Consider the following 16,593-nt stretch of genomic DNA (forward strand, 5'->3'; position numbering starts at 1 on the left):
TCTGATTGCTGAGGCTAAGACTTCTAGTACTATGTTGAATAGCAGTGGTGGTAGTGGACATCCCTGCCGTGTTCCTGACCTTAGGGGAAAAGCTCTCAGTTTTTCCCCATTCAGAATGATATTCGCTGTGGGTTTTTCATAGATGGATTTTATGATATTGAGGTATGTACCTTCTATCTCTACACTGTGAAGAGTTTTAATCAAGAAAGGATGCTGTACTTTGTCAAATGCTTTTTCTGCATCTACTGAGAGTATCATATGGTTCTTGTTCTTTCTTTTATTAATGTATCACATTGATTGATTTGTGGATGCTGAACCACCCTTGCAGCCCAGGAATAAATCCCACTTGGTCGTGGTGAATAATCCTTTTAATGTACTGTTGGATCCTATTGTCTAGTATTTTGGTGAGAATTTTTGCATCCATGTTCATCAGGGATATTGGTCTGTAATTCTCCTTTTCCATGGGGTCTTTGTCTGGTTTGGGGATCAAGGTAATGGTGGCCTCATAAAACAAGTTTGGCAGTTTTCCTTCCATTTCTATTTTTTGGAAGAATTTCAGAAGAATAGGTATTAATTCTTCTTTAAATGTTTGGTAGAATTCCCCTGGGAAGCCATCTGGCCATGGGCTCTTGTTTGGTGGGAGATTTTTGATGACTGCTTCAATTTCCTTACTGGTTATGGGTCTGTTCAGGTTTTCTATTTCTTCCTGGTTCAGTTTTGGTAGTTGATACATCTCTAGGAGTGCATCCATTTCTTCCAGATTATCTAATTTGCTGGCATAGAGTTGCTCATAATATGTTCTTATAATTGTTTGTATTTCTTTGGTGTTGGTTGTGATCTCTCCTCTTTCATTCATGATTTTGTTGATTTGAGTCATTTCTCTTTTCTTTTTGATAAGTCTGGCCAGGGGTTTATCAATCTAATGAATTCTTTCAAACAACCAGCTCCTAGTTTCGTTGATCTCTTCTACTGTTCTTTTGATTTCTATTTCATTGATTTCTGCTCTGGTCTTTATTATTTCTCTTCTCCTGCTGGGTTTAGGCCTTATTTGCTGTTCTTTCTCCAGCTCCTTAAGTGTAGGGGTAGGTTGTGTATTTGAGACCTTTCTTGTTTCTTGAGAAAGGCTTGTATTGCTATATACTTTCCTCTTAGGACCGCCTTTGCTGCATCCCAAAGATTTTGAACAGTTGTGTTTTCATTTTCATTTGTTTCCTGAATTTTTTTAATTCTTCTTTAATTTCCTGGTTGACCCATTCATTCTTTAGTAGGATGCTCTTTAGCCTCCATGTATTTGAGTTCTTTCCGACTTTCCTCTTGTGATTGAGTTCTAGTTTCAAAGCGTTGTGGTCTGAAAATATGCAGGGAATGATCCCAATCTTTTTGTACCGGTTGAGACCTGATTTGTGACCCAGGATGTGATCTATTCTAGAGAATGTTCCATGTGCACTAGAGAAGAATGTGTATTCTGTTGCTTTGGGATGGAATGTTCTGAATATATCTGTGAAGTCCATCTGGTCCAGTGTGTCATTTAAAGCCTTTATTTCCTTGTTGATCTTTTGCTTAGACGATCTGTCCATTTCATTGAGGGGGGTGTTAAAGTCCCATACTATTATTGTATTATTGTTGATGTGTTTCTTTGCTTTTGTTATTAATTGGCTTATATAATTGGCTGCTCCCATATTAGGGGCATAGATACTTAAAATTGTTAGATCTTCTTGTTGGATAGACCCTTTGAGTAGGATGTAGTGTCCTTCCTCATCTCTTATTATAGTCTTTGGTTTAAAATCTAATTTGTCTGATATAAGGATTGCTACCCCAGCTTTCTTTTGATGTCCATTAGCATGATAAATGGTTTCTGCCCCCTCACTTTAAATCTGGAGATGTCTTTGGGTCTAACATGAGTCTCTTACAGACAGCATTTCTGTGGGTCTTGTTTTTTTAATCCAATCTGATACCCTGTGTCTTTTGAGTGGGGCATTTAGCCCATTTACATTCAGGGTGACTATTGAAAGATATGAATTTAGTGCCATTGTATTGCCTGTAAGGTGACTGTTACTGTATATTGTCTCTGTTCCTTTCTTGTCTGTGATTTTTAGGCTCTCTCTTTGCTTTCAGTATTTCTTGTAGGGCTGGTTTGGTGTTCATAAATTCTTTTAGTTTTTGTTTGTCCTGGAAACTTTATTTCTCCTTCTATTTTCAATGACAGCCTAGCTGGATATAGTATTCTTGGCTGCATATTTTTCCATTTAGTGCTCTGAATATATCATGCCAATCCTTTCTGGCCTGCCAGGTCTCTGTGGATAGGTCTGCCGCCAGTCTAATGTTTCTACCATTGTAGGTTACAGACCTCTTGTCCTGAGCTGCTTTCAGGATTTTCTCTTTGTCTCTGAGACTTGTGAGTTTTACTATTAGATGTCAGGGTGTTGACCTATTTTTACTGATTTTGAGGGGGGTTCTCTGTGTCTTCTGGATTTCTGGATTTCTCTGTATCTCCTTCTTCTGGGATCCCAATTATTCTAATATTGTTTCATCTTATGGTATCACTTATCTCTCGAATTCTCCCCTCGTGATCCAGTAGTTGTTTATCTTTCTCAGCTTCTTTATTCTACATCATTTGGTCTTCTATATCACTAATTCTCTCTTCTGCCTCATTTATCCTAGCAGTTAGAGCCTCCATTTTTTATGCACCTCATTAATAGCCTTTTTGATTTTGACTTGTTTAGATTTTAGTTCTTTTATTTCTCCAGAAAAGGATTCTCTAGTATCTTCTATGTTTTTTTCAAGCCCAGCTAGTATCTTTATAATCATCATTCTGAGCTCTAGTTCCGACATCTTACTAATGTCCATATTGATTAGGTCTCTGGCAGTCGGTACTGCCTCTTGTTCTTTTTTTTGAGGTGAGTTTTTCCATTTTGTCATTTTGTCCAGAGAAGAATAGATGAATGAGAGAACAAAATGCTAACAGGGTAACAACAACCCCAGAAAAATATACACTAAATAAATCAGAAGAGACCTGAAACCGGGGAAAAGAAAGGAAAAAAAAAAAAAGAATATGATCAGGCTGGTGAATAGAACAGAGCCACACACACTAGATTTTGCGTGTATTTTGTTCTGTTAGAAGCGACTGCCTCCCAAAATTTTAAAGAAAGAAAAACTTATATATATACAAAAATAAGGGTAAATACGATGAAGGGATGGAATAGGACTGTAAGATGAAAATCAAAAACGATTTTTAAAAAGGAATTGATAAGAAATTGTTGAAAAAAAAAATTAAAAAAAAAAAGAGAATGTGATCAGGCAGGAGACTAGAACAAAGCCGTACACTAGATTTAGGGTATACATTGGTCTGTTAGAAGAAACTATATCTCAAAATTTTAAAGAAAGAAAAAAAAAATAAGGTTAAATACAATGAAGGAATAGAATATGACTGTAAAAGTGAAAATTAAAAAATTTTTAAAAAGGAATTGATTGAAAAAGAAAAATTTTTTTAAAAAATAGAAAATTAAAAAATTAACTTCGAAAGACTAAAGAATCGTGGGGAAAAAGCCATGAATTCTCTGTGCTATATTCCCCTTCGCTGGAGTTTTGCAGTTCTCATTGATCGGTAACCTTGGCTTTGGCTGGCTGTTCTGGCTGATCTTCTGGGGGAGGGGCCTGTTGCAGTGATTCTCAAATGTCTTTACCTGAAGCAGAATTTCTCCACCCTAGCCAGGGGCCAGGGTAAGTGATCTGCTTGGGTTTGCTCTCAGTAGCTTTTGTTCCCTGAAAGCTTTCCGTACAGCTTTGGAGGATGAGAGTGAAAATGGTGGCCTCCCAATGTCTGTCCCCAGAGGCGCCAAGAGCTCGGGGCCCCGCTCCTCAGTGAGCCCTCAGAGAAAAGCAGTCAGTCACTCCTGTCTCCCTGGTCTCCCGTCACCCTCTGTGATCACCTGGCCTGTGACCGAGCATTTCTGTCTCTGGGACACAACCCCGTTTGGAGTCTCCAAACCCAGCAGATTTCCTGCGATGTGCTCCCGTGCCGCTCCTCCCTGGGGGAGGAAGGGGGTTCTCCCCGGATCTGCAGCTTGTTGGGTCCCTGCTGGAAGAGCAGTGGCCCGACTGTGCAGTGGATCACGGTTTATGGCAACCCCGAGCTGAGAGCCCACTCCTCAGCTCAGTCTCTGCAGCCGGCTTCCCTGTGCTGATACCTGGGAGCTCTGCTGCACTCAGGCACCCCCGGTCTTTCTGTGACCCTGAGGGTCCTGAGACCCACTGTCCCAGTGAGGGATTCACACCCCCGCTTAGCCACTGGAGCGACATCCCTCAGCGGAGCAGACTTCTAAAAGTTCCGATTTTGTGCTCCGCTGCTCTATCACTTGCCGGTAGCTGGCTGACGGAGGCTTCCTCCCCCCACGGTCTGTCTTCCTAAATATCGCCTCGGATGCTATTTTTTTCTTCAATCTCCTGTTGAGTTCACAGGTGTTCAGAATGGTTTGATAACTGTCTAGCTGAATTCCTGGGACCAGACGAAATTTAGGTCTCCTACTCCTCCGCTATCTTGCTCCTCGCCCCGACTGTGTTCTCTTATAACTTTCATGAACCATTTTGCCTGAAGATCTTCATTTTCAGTAAACATTTATTGAGACTCTAGTGAGCCTCAAGTAACTCAGGACAGGGGAGAAGGGCCTATTAGAGAACTTCCTGAAGAGGTGATCAGGAAATTCTAAGCCTGAACACCTCCAAAACTAGTTCAAGAGGCTGCAGGGTAACAGATTACAGCCCAGAGTGCTGATCTGCTTCCCAGGTGACAGATAAGCTTAACCTTTTCTTACCACAAGGAGAAGTATTTGTCACAGTGAGATTGGTTGCCACTTTATTGAACACCTGTGTAACAGTTGATTCTTTTTTCAAGTTGCTGTTGGACTGTGGTTTGGGAAATGGCAGCACTTCAGAGAGTGGCACAGAGTCTGTTGTGGCCCAGCACAGGATACTGATCTTCTGTCAGCTTAAAAGCATGCTTGATATAGTGGAACATGATCTTCTCAAACCTCACTTACCCTCTGTCACTTATCTGAGATTAGACGGCAGCATACCTCCTGGTCAGAGGCATTCCATTGTTTCACGGTAAGTGGCTTCTAAAACTCTTAGAAAGCAAGCTGTGGTCAGTTGTTATTTACATAGAAGTTTGCCTCATGAAACATTTTCTTTGGCTAAATATCTACACGTGTTATTATTGTATAATTCAACCCAACTAAACCCATTTTAAAATATAGAACTCCAGAAATACAATTGAATAGTTTTGGTTAAAAAAAAAAAAAAAGGGCATGACATTATTAGGAAGGCACTCTGAAGGGCAGGGAAGAAATTTACGGCATCAACAAAAGATAGAGACAATGACTTTCCCCCTTACTTTTTTTGGGAGGTTAGGGTAGGAGGAAGCAAACAAGTGGCTTAGCTAAGATCTCTAACATCCCTGTGTCTCTGCTGAGAACAAGTTGGAAGCTGGCCCAGGTAGGAAGCAGAATTGGTGAGTGCAGTGTTTAAGTGTGGTTTGCATTCTCTACTTTAGAAACCTCAGGGGTTGGGTTTTTAAATGCAAATTCCTAGGTTTTGTCCCAGACCTTCTGACTTTAAGAGTGAGCATTTTTTACAAGCATCTCTAAGAGATTGTTAGGCACAATAGTATTGGAGACTCACAAGGGGCTTTGGAGATACACAAACCCAGGCTTGACTCCTGACTCTAGACATGTTCTGTTGAGCCCATTTATCAAAAATAATAATATCTATAAGGACAATGATAATATCCTTATAGAGCTATTGTAACAATGTAATGCACATAAAGTACAAAAACCCATCGTTTGATTCACAGTGAGAATGTAATAAATGATAGCTTGGTAATGATGTTAGTTTTTCTTTTTCCTAGAAGCTCTTAGATGTCAGAACTTCTATCAGTATCTTCTAGGATTAGCACAATCATAGCAACCACCTCATCCTCTAATTTTCCTGATTGATCTAGCCTTTCCCCCAACTCTTCTGTCTCCACATGTTAAAGGTTCATAGTTGGGTTTTGTCTTCATTAGTGTTTATTTTTTTTATTTTTTATTTTTTTAATTTTATTATTTGACACAGAGAGAGAGACACAGTGAGAGAGGGAACACAAGCAGGGGGAGTGGGAGAGGGAGAAGCAGGCTTCCCGTGGAGCAGGACGCCCGACGCGGGGCTCGATCCCAGGACCCCGGGATCATGACCTGAGCCAAAGGCAGATGCTTAATGACTGAGCCACCCAGGGGCCCCTGTCTTCATTAGTGTGTAATTACATTTTTGCAAGTTAGTCTTAATCTGGCATCCTAAAATATAACCCAGTTGACTTATTGTTTGTGAAATTTCTGAAGTGTTCTAGAATATATTCCTTTTATTACTGAATATGTATGCATATTAAAAGAAGGTTTCATCTCAAGTCGTCACAGAAACGTCCACATCATTTTTTTTTTTAAGTAAGCTCTATGCCCAGTGTGAGGCTTGAACTTACAACCCTGAGATCAAGAGTCACATGCTCTACTGACTTCCCCAGCCAGGTATCCCCATATCATAGATTTTTTTTAAGATTATTTGAGAGAGTGAGTGAGCCTGCAAATGAGAGGAGGGGCAGAGGGAGAGAGAGAATTTCAAGTAGACTCCTGCTGAGCGTGGAGCCCAACGTGGGGCTTGATCTCATGACCCTGATATCATGACCTGAGCCAAAACCAAGAGTTGGGCGCTTAACTGACTGAGCCACCCAGGCACCTCCCCCACATCATAGATTTTTAAAGCAGTGTTCTCATTTGTGCTCTTTAATTTTTATTAAACAGTCCAGTTTGTTACAGAAACCTTAGAAATGTACTAATTTTTTTTAATATCTATACTTTTAGGTTTAACAATGATCCATCCATAGATGTTCTTTTACTTACAACTCATGTTGGCGGCCTGGGGCTTAACTTAACAGGCGCTGACACAGTAGTATTTGTGGAACACGACTGGAATCCTATGCGTGATCTACAAGCCATGGACCGGGCCCATCGCATTGGGCAGGTAAAAAGTCATCACTCACAGGTGTTAACTTGTACCCTGGCAAAATACTCACCCAGAAAAGCCAGGAAGCCTTGGCTTAAGTTCCTTCTCTGATGCCAAGTGTTGTGACCTTAGGCAAGTCACCCAGTCTGTGGCACCACTTCCTCATGCGTTAAATAAAGTACTTGGGCTAAGGAAACCTTGGACACTGTCCCTTCCTAATACTTAATTCTCTGCAAAATGATAAAATTTTAAGCTCATGAAGCCAGATAAATAAAATCCAATCCTAATTAGATAGTAGTTAAGTGCTTAGTGCTAGTATGCAAGCCCCCTGACCTGGTGAACCTCAAAGCTTACCAGTTTGCGCTACAGTTGTTTAACTTCTTTTTGTCCTTCAGAAACGTGTGGTTAACGTGTACCGATTGATAACCAGAGGAACGTTGGAAGAGAAAATAATGGGTTTGCAGAAATTCAAGATGAACATAGCAAATACTGTTATTAGCCAAGAGAATTCTAGTTTGCAGAGTATGGGGACAGATCAACTTCTTGATCTGTTTACTCTTGATAAGGTAAAGAACTTACACAATTTGCTATATCTTTAATGTGTTCACAGACTTCCCTGGACTGAAAGTATTAAAGTAAGCCGCAAAAGACATTCACTTTAGTATTAACTAGGCAAGCCTTTGAGGGAATTTTTGATGTCCAGATAAAACTCTTAAATTTTGACTTTCTGTTTTTAGTGCCTTGCCTTGAGGTTTCTTAGCCGTTTCCTGCTAAAAGACAGCTATCACTGGAGTCAGCTAGACCTGGGTCTCTGTTTCTTGCCCTGCCTCCTATTAACTGGTGACCTTTGGCAAATTAACTTGTCTGCTCAGAGACTTCTCTGCCGTTGGGAGGATAAAAATGCTGGTATCACTGCATGGTTGTAAAGATAAAATGAAACAGTATATGTAAGCACTTAGAAAAGGTACCTAGTATAGATTCTCAGTAAATAGTAGCCATTATTGTTATTTTGGATGATGGAACTAATACATCAGATAACAGTCCATAATCAAAGGATCTAACAGCTTAAAAATATTGGTGTAATAATGTACAACCAGTAGGGTTGGAGTTAAAGTCCTGCATAGGTTCAGAAAAATCCACTGCACACTCAGTATAAATTGTGGTGAGAAATGGCCTTATATAATTAAACTAGCTCTAATAACAGAATTGTAATGTCCAAATAGAAAGTAGTTCCATTGTACTCTGTGTGTGTTAAGCCCACATTTAGAATATTAGGTCTGGTGCTGGGTGCTGCATTTTAAACAGTAATTAATAAGTAAGTCCCCAAGAAATGGCCCAGATGGAGGAAGGTTCTTCAGTCATGTGGTGTAAGTAAGGTTGAATAAGATACATGTAATTTACAAAAAAGAAGGCTCAAAGAAACCTAGATCGCTATTTTCAAATAGCTTTTATTCTGTTTGAAAGAATATTGGTGACTTTTAGGAAGCAGAACAGTGCTCAGGGGATGTTCAAAGAAGCAAAAGCTATCGCCATAAAGGACCTTATTGTGACAATTGGCAAAATTTGAATATGGACTATATAGCAGTATTAAGTTTCCTTACTTTGATTATGTAAGAGAACATCTTTGTTCTTAAGAATACAGGCTGATTCCTGTCTAGGGATAAAAAAGTATAGTATCTACAACTTTTTTTTTTTTTTTTAAGATTTTATTTATTTATTTGACAGAGATAGCGAGAGCAGAAACACAAGCAGGGGGAGTGGGAGAGGGAGAAGCAGGCTTCCCGCTGAGCAGGGAGCCTGATGTGGGGCTCGATCCCAGGACCCCGGGATCATGACCTGAGCCGAAGGCAGACACCTAACGACTGAGCCACCCAGGCGCCCCAATATCTACAACTTCTTAACTCTCAAATGGTTTGAGAGAAAAGCTGATAATTTATATATCTGACTAATATACACAATTAATGATGAGTTCTTTGTAATGTTCTTATAATTCTTCCTAAATAAAAAGCTTAAAGTGGTAAAACTGTTAGGACTGTGGGAAAACAGAATTAGGTTATCTTGAGATCACAAACTTGCACTTTAAGTGTTTAACTCTGTTGAATGAGTGCAGTGTTAGAAACAAGTGTGATATTTTAAAGGAGAATATTATTTCTTAAGTTCATAATCTTTCATTTTATCTTTCTGCCAATTTTTCTTAAGGATGGCAAAGCAGAAAAAGCTGACACTTCTACTTCCGGAAAAGCAAGTATGAAATCAATTCTTGAAAACCTGAGTGATCTTTGGGATCAAGAGCAATATGATTCAGAGTACAGCCTGGAAAATTTTATGCATTCTCTCAAGTAACTATCAAATATTGTAAATGCAATTGCTGCTAGTTCAGTTACATTTCTGCTGATATTCAGCAAATTTCAAAGTTTATGGTGAACTTTTAGCTCAATGTGTAAATAGATCTGAAGAATATTCAGCATAACGCTGGTTCTTGTTTCACTGGGGGGAACAAGTTATTCTCAAATATTTGCACTGTATTAAATTTAAATGTTAATGTGAAATGGTTTAAATTTTACATGCTGAATAGCTGCAGAGCAGAGGAACCAAACCAGGTTTACATGTGCTACCATGAGGTGTTCTTACTGGGAACGAGCCTCCTATCTTTACATAGTCACTTTGTACAGGATAGTATCCATGTGTACTTTAGTGTTCATGTACATTTTTTCTTTTAAATAGAACTTGTTTTTATAAATGATTAAAAATAGGGCTTTTTTTGTATAAAAGCCTTAATGAGCCATAATTTTAAGAATAATGACTATGATATTGGTCACTCTTAGAACATGAAAATCTTCGACAATGAATTGAACCTGGCCGTTGGTAGAAACCTTTATATATTTAATGCAGATGCATAGTGTTTTTCAAATCTTTAACATCATTTTGTCAACTTTTAAAATATATCAACTATTCTAAATACAGGTAATGGTCTATTTAAGGCTATCATAACATCCTATTAATAGGGTGTTTTTTTAATTTATCTAATGGCTAGGATATAGCCAGATTCAGAGAACATATGTACTCAATAGGTTTCAATCATATATATAATATATTTTTTGTAACTATGAACATATACAGTTTTCCAGAAGTAGATTTTACACTGTTTAGAATTTCAAAACCTATGGTGAAAAGACTGTTTATTGTAGTAATGCATGACTGAAGCATAAAAGGGAGAAATAATTCCTTTATATACACAAACATACATAAATACACATATCTATATGCACAGACATACCTATCCTGCATCCTACAAGGTGCTTGGTATTGGCACTAAAATCATGTAGTTCTACTGGGCAGCAATAATAATTGGGCATGAAGCTGATTAGTGTTAGAAAAGTAAGCTCAATGGTGAGGGTGGGTATATATGTATATAGATATGCATGTATGTGTATGTATATAATTTTATAAATTTCACACATAAATTAATACATGCCTGTGTGCATATATATGTATGGGATATATTTGTATATACATGTACAGGTAATAAACATCCCCAAGGTTTGTGGCTGGCCATACACATAGGCATTGGTTTAAAAACCATCAGACCTCAGCTGTAAAATAACTTTTTTGTTTAAAAATAATTAAAGTTATACTGTTCTGCAGCATTTAGACATGGACATTTGTCACGTTTCAGTAGCTTTGACAACCATACTGTAACATTAAACCTAGCATTCCACAGAGAATAAAAAATAAGATTGAAACTGTAAAATATATGCAACTGTGTGTTATTTGTAGGAAATATCACTAGAAAAAGGAAAAGACAAATTATTAGTTCAGATACAAAGGTTCTAAAAAAGCTCAACACCTTTTTTTCTTACTAACTGGTTATTTCTTCACTGTTTAGTATTTATATTCAGATTATAGAAGACCAAAAGGAAACTCTTATCTAGAACATCCATCATAATAGCACTGGGTAGCTGAACCAGTATACCTCAGTTAAATTTTTATTTGCCATTTACATAAGCCAGCTATTTAACATAGCTCATAATAACTGATATTTTCTAAGAATATGTAGGCAACGATATATAATTAGGAAGGGGCAGAAGAATTCACACCATAAAAGTTAAAGGTCTTTGAAAGGTCAGGTATTTAGGTAGTTTAAATTTTGAGAGTAAAATATTTCTAGTAGCAAGCATAGACAGGAAAATGATTGCCTTTCAGTGGAAAAAGACGGGTTGGAGGTGAGAGGAAGACTTAGTGTAACCTTTTGAGTTGTATAAAATTAAATCACACATTCCAGCTTTCCAAATTAAACTGACCCATTTAGAGTCACAGTAGTATAGCTTAGGAATAAAGGATACATAGGGAAAACTGAACTGAGTACTATATGATATTAAAGATATTTATAGTTAATTTTGTGGATGTTAAAAAGTGTGCATGTGGGAAACAAAACAAGCATAAGAGAATGTTGATATTTTAAGCTGAGTAATGGGTTCATGGATAGCCATGGTGTTTATTTTTAACTTTTTGAAATTTTCCATAATAGCAGTAGTATTTCCTGTAGGAAAATCTTACATTTTTAGCGCTAAAGAAACATTAAAATTTGGGGTTCTGGGTATAATAATTTTTGTTACATTTTGTTACATGTATATATCCACAAATATTTCTCCAAAAACTAGTCTAGTCTTTCAACAAGAGCTTATTATAATGGTAACAAGGGTAAAAGTACTGTATAGCCTTGTTGCTTCTGGGTGGTTATATAAGCTTATTCAAAAGTAAACACTTCTAAAATTTTATTTATTTGACAGCGAGAGAGGGAACCACAAGCAGGGGGAGAGGGAGAAGGAGGCTCCCTGCTGAGCAAGGAGCCCAATGTGGAGCTGGATCCCAGGACCCTGGGATCATGACCTGAGCCAAAGGCAGATGCTTAACAGACTGAGCCACCCAGGCACCCCAAAAGTAAACACTTTTAATAACAACACTTTATGAACTATATAAAATAGAGGCAAAACTACTTTTACCCACAGGTAAGAGTAGTTACAGGCAGGGGAACTATAAGAGTGTAAGATAAATTATAGAAAAGCAGCCAGTGTGGCATTGCACGTTAGAAATAACTTAATCCCAATACAATCTTATACCTCCTGATTAAAGGTGGACCTCAGTTTCTCAGACTACATACTGGCCTTGGTGGAATCTACAGTGAAATTGATTGCAGAAACATGTTATCAAGTACCAGAGTACTCGTGAATCTATAAAGCAAAAACTTGAGTTTTGCCACTTAATAGAAAATGTTTGCTATTCACACAAATCAGAATCAGTCACCATCTCTAAGATGACAAAAATTGCCTCCTACTTCAAGACAGTTCCTGCCAGTGTGTGGTAGATTCCCTCAAACCAGGGAAGTTCTATTGAAAAATGTAGGGGCTGAGATTCTATGTAGGAACAAGAGACTTGCTTTCAGGCTTTAGCAAAAAATGGAGCTATAACTTAATTCCCTTTATAAAGCCTCATAGAGCTCGTGTATTCAAATGGGACTCACACAAATTGTCCATCAGCCCGGAAACACAGTATATGAGAAATCAAGAGTCCTAGGCTTGTACCCAACACAGGTAAGTTTAAGGTCTGGGTTTATGCTAAGTGTATACTGTAGGAACCACAAATCAAGATAATAATACAAAATTACCCTTTAGGGACAGTTTCAGATTAGGGTCCCATTGGACTCCCATAGGGGAAAGATTCTAAGATTAAGCTTACACAATCTACAGGAGGCAGTGAACTACCAGGAAGAAAAGTCAAGAGATGCAAACAGAATTAGTTCTTAACTGCAAATAGAATAATCTCAACAACCATAAAGTAATAATGATTAAGATGATAATTATAAAAAAGGCACATTTCAGAAAGATCCATAAATGAATACTAGAATTGAAAATCTCATAGTTATCAATGCAGATTTGACACAATAGGAGAGACTTTGAACTGGGAGACTGATCTTACAAAATCACCTACAATGGAATATAGAGATGAATTAATAGAAACTATGAAAGAGCAGGCAAAAATCCTGGGAGGTGGAATGAAAGCGTATTACACTAAATAGGAGGTCCAGAAGGAAAGGGAGATTATGGGACAAGAGACAAGAAGTCACCTTTGACCTACATCTATTTCTTGCACATCCCTGTATCTAATCCCTCAGCAAGTTGTACCATCTCTAGCTCTAAGATAAATTCCAAATCTGTTCACCTTTCTCCATTACTACTCTTATGGTTCCCGTCATCTTAACTCTCTTGAACTACTATTTTCTAGCTGGTCTTCCCTGCTTGCCAAATCCTCCAGTAGCTTCATCTAACACACTGAATGTGAACTCCTTATCACAGTCTACAGGACTTACAGGTTCTGGCCCCTGCCTCTCTTTGATTTTCTCTAAATCATATCCCACCATATTTACCCCAGTCAAGTCAATCTGTCCTCCTGCCTGTACCTCAACATAAAACCAATATGTTTCCATCTTGGTTTGGTTCTTACACAGCAGTGGTATTTGGGAAGATACAGAAGACTAAAAAGGGAGGAAATTTGGGAGAGAAGAAGGGTTAGGAAATCAAGAATTGTCTTTTGGTCATTAAATTTGAGACTTCTGTTACATATCAAGGTAGAGATGATGAGTAGAGTATAGGTTATAGTAGGTTATAGGAATTTAGAGTGCATAAGGAAGGTCAAGACCAGAAACAAATTTGGAAAATAATATTTGAAGGCATGAGACTGAGTAAGATCTGGGGGTTTGTTTATATAATGAAATACTATACAGCAGTGAAAAATCAATGTGTAAGAAGACATGGATAAATTTCTAAAACAAGGGTGAATGATAAAATATGTAGTTTGCAGCCATTTATATAAAGACTAAAAACAGGCAAAAATGAAACATTGGGGAAATACGAATGGTTATCTCACATTTGAAAAATAGAAAATTAAATGGCAGTCATCTACATATCATTTATTCGTCATTTTCTACTCTGTGCCAAATACAGTGGGAGAAGCTCAAAGACCAGTGAGGAGGGAGGATACCAAGGTCAATAGCTGGTACAGTTATATTAATTTCAGAGAAAGTACCCTTCAGGGCAAATGGTATTATTTGTAATAAAAGTGTATCTCGATGCAATCCAGTTAACCTGTTATAACAATTCCAAATTGATACACACCTCAAAATCTATGATGCAAAAATAGACAAAACTACAAAAGAGAAATGGGACAACTTGAAGGTCACAGTGAGAGATTTTAACACACCTCTTTCAGTAAAGCAAGCAGACCAGGAAAAAAAAAAAGGCAGCAGGATATAGATAATTTTAACACAACAAACGTGACTTAATTGACATATATATAGAGAGAGATACCCAACAACTCTAGAATACATTCTTTGGAAGCTTCTGTGGAATATTTGCCAAACTGACCATATGCTGAACCATAATGCAAGTCCTTGCAAGTTGCAAGAAATCTTACTTTGTGTCTACTTCCTCCAAGAGAGTGTAGTATGGGCATAAAGATAGATCAAAGATACACTTGAGGTCCTACCCAGTGCAGTAAGGCCATAAAAGGAAAGCACAGAGATTAGCAAATAAAACTTTCTACTTATAATGACTGTATAGATTGTATAAAATTCCAGAGAATCTACAAAAACCTACTAGAAATAAAGGAGTTTAGCAAGTTCGCAGGATACAAGGTCAATATACAAAAAGTTGTATGTCTATATACTAACAATAAAAAATTGGAAATTGAAAATATTAAACATACTGTATATAATAGCACCAAATCAGATTAAATAGGTATAAGTCTTTAAAAAATCTGTTTTAGGGGCGCCTGGGTGGCTCAGTCGGTTAAGCGGCTGCCTTCAGCTCAGGTCATGATCCTAGGGTCCTGGGATCGAGCCCCATGTCCGGCTCCCTGCTCAGCAGAAAGCCTGCTTCTCCCTCTCCCTCTGTCTGCCACTCTGCCTACTTGTGCTATCTATCTGTCAATAAATAAAATCTTAAAAAAAAAAAAAATCTGAAAACTACAAAATGCTGATGAAAGAAACCAAAAAGACCTTGAAAAATGTAATGGATTGAAAACTCAATATTGTTAAGATTTCAGTTCTTCTCCCCAGACTGATCTGTAGACACAAGGCAATTCCAATCAAAATTCCAGCAGGATATTTTGTAGAAGTCAATAAACAGATTCTAAAATTTATATGGAAAGGCAAAAGACCCAGAGTAATAAAAAACAATAAAGTAATAGTTGGGAGATTCACACTGTTAGATTTTAAAGCTTATAAACAGGTAGTAATCAAGAGTGTAGTATTGGCATTAAAGATAGATCAATGAACAACAGAATCGATTGCCTACAAATATACTCACTTTATATAGTCGATTTTCTACAAATGTGCTAAGGCGAAACAATAGAGAAAGGATAATCTTTTCAAAACATGGGTATTCATATGCTTAAAAAAAGAAAACCCAACAAGTCCAGACATACCTTATACCTCATGCAAGATTTAATTCAGAATTAATCATGGATGTGCATGATAAAACTTTTAGAAAGAGGAAACAATTTCTGTGATGTTGCATTGGGCAAAAGATTTCTTAGAATACCAAAACATCCATAGAGAAAAAATTATAAATCATACTTTAAAAAAAAAAAAAGAGCTTCCACTATTTGAAAGATACTTTAGAAAGAATGAAGAGCCAGGGAGAACATATTTCCAAATCACATTTGATAAAAGGCTTGTATCTTGAATATATCAAGAATATTATAATGAACTCCCAAAACTAAGTAAACAACCCAAGTTTTTGTTGTTGTTGTTGTTTTAAGTAATCTCTGCACCCAACATGGGGCTCAAACTCACAACCCCAAGATCAAGAATTGCATGCTCTTCTGACTGAGCCAGCCACGCACCCCTAAACAACCCAGTTTAAAAACAAAGATTTGAACAGACACATCACCAAAGAAGATCTCTGGAAGGCAAATAAGCATGTGAAAAGATGTGCAACATCTTTAACAATAGTGTAGTGGTATATCACCACCATTACATACCTATGAGAATAGTTCAAAAATTTTAACACAATATAAACTGTTAAAAAAAAGATGCAGAGCAACTGGAACTCTCATACACTGCTATTCGGCATGCAAAATGGTACAGCCACTTCGTAGTACAGTTTGGCAGTGTCTTATAAAGGTAAACACACACTTATAGATGAGCCACTAATCCCATTCTTCGGAATTTACCCAAGTGTAATAAAAACATGTTCGGGGCGCCTGGGTGGCTCAGTCGTTAAGCGTCTGCCTTCGGCTCAGGTCATGGTCCCAGGGTCCTGGGATTGAGCCCCGCATCGGGCTCCCTGCTCAGCGGGAAGCCTGCTTCTCCCTCTCCCACTCCCCCTGCTTGTGTTCCCTCTCCTGCTGTGTCTCTCTCTGTCAAATAAATAATCTTAAAAAAAAAAGTAAAATAAAAACATGTTCATATAGAAACTTGTACACAGATGTTTACAACAACATTACTTATAAAAGGCAAAGAATAACCAAAAACCCCAAATATTCATTAACTGACAGATAAACAAA

At 37.7% G+C, this 16,593-nt stretch overlaps 1 protein-coding gene across 2 annotated transcripts in view; it reads left to right on the forward strand.

Moving 5' to 3' along the window:
* Positions 1 to 11,784, forward strand: part of BTAF1 (B-TFIID TATA-box binding protein associated factor 1) — a 107,024-nt gene extending 95,240 nt beyond the window's left edge. For both annotated transcript variants that reach the window (XM_032432206.1, XM_032432207.1), the window contains exons 35-38: positions 4,892 to 5,103; positions 6,888 to 7,047; positions 7,425 to 7,595; positions 9,229 to 11,784. In XM_032432206.1, coding sequence (XP_032288097.1) covers positions 4,892 to 5,103; positions 6,888 to 7,047; positions 7,425 to 7,595; positions 9,229 to 9,372 — 687 coding nt within the window. In that variant the 3' untranslated portion in view covers positions 9,373 to 11,784. The remainder of the gene's footprint in view (positions 1 to 4,891; positions 5,104 to 6,887; positions 7,048 to 7,424; positions 7,596 to 9,228) is intronic.
* Positions 11,785 to 16,593: the final 4,809 nt, after the last annotated feature.

The sequence above is a fragment of the Phoca vitulina genome, unplaced genomic scaffold (assembly GCF_004348235.1).
Source record: "Phoca vitulina isolate PV1807 unplaced genomic scaffold, GSC_HSeal_1.0 scaffold48, whole genome shotgun sequence".
Classification (NCBI taxonomy): domain Eukaryota; kingdom Metazoa; phylum Chordata; class Mammalia; order Carnivora; family Phocidae; genus Phoca; species Phoca vitulina.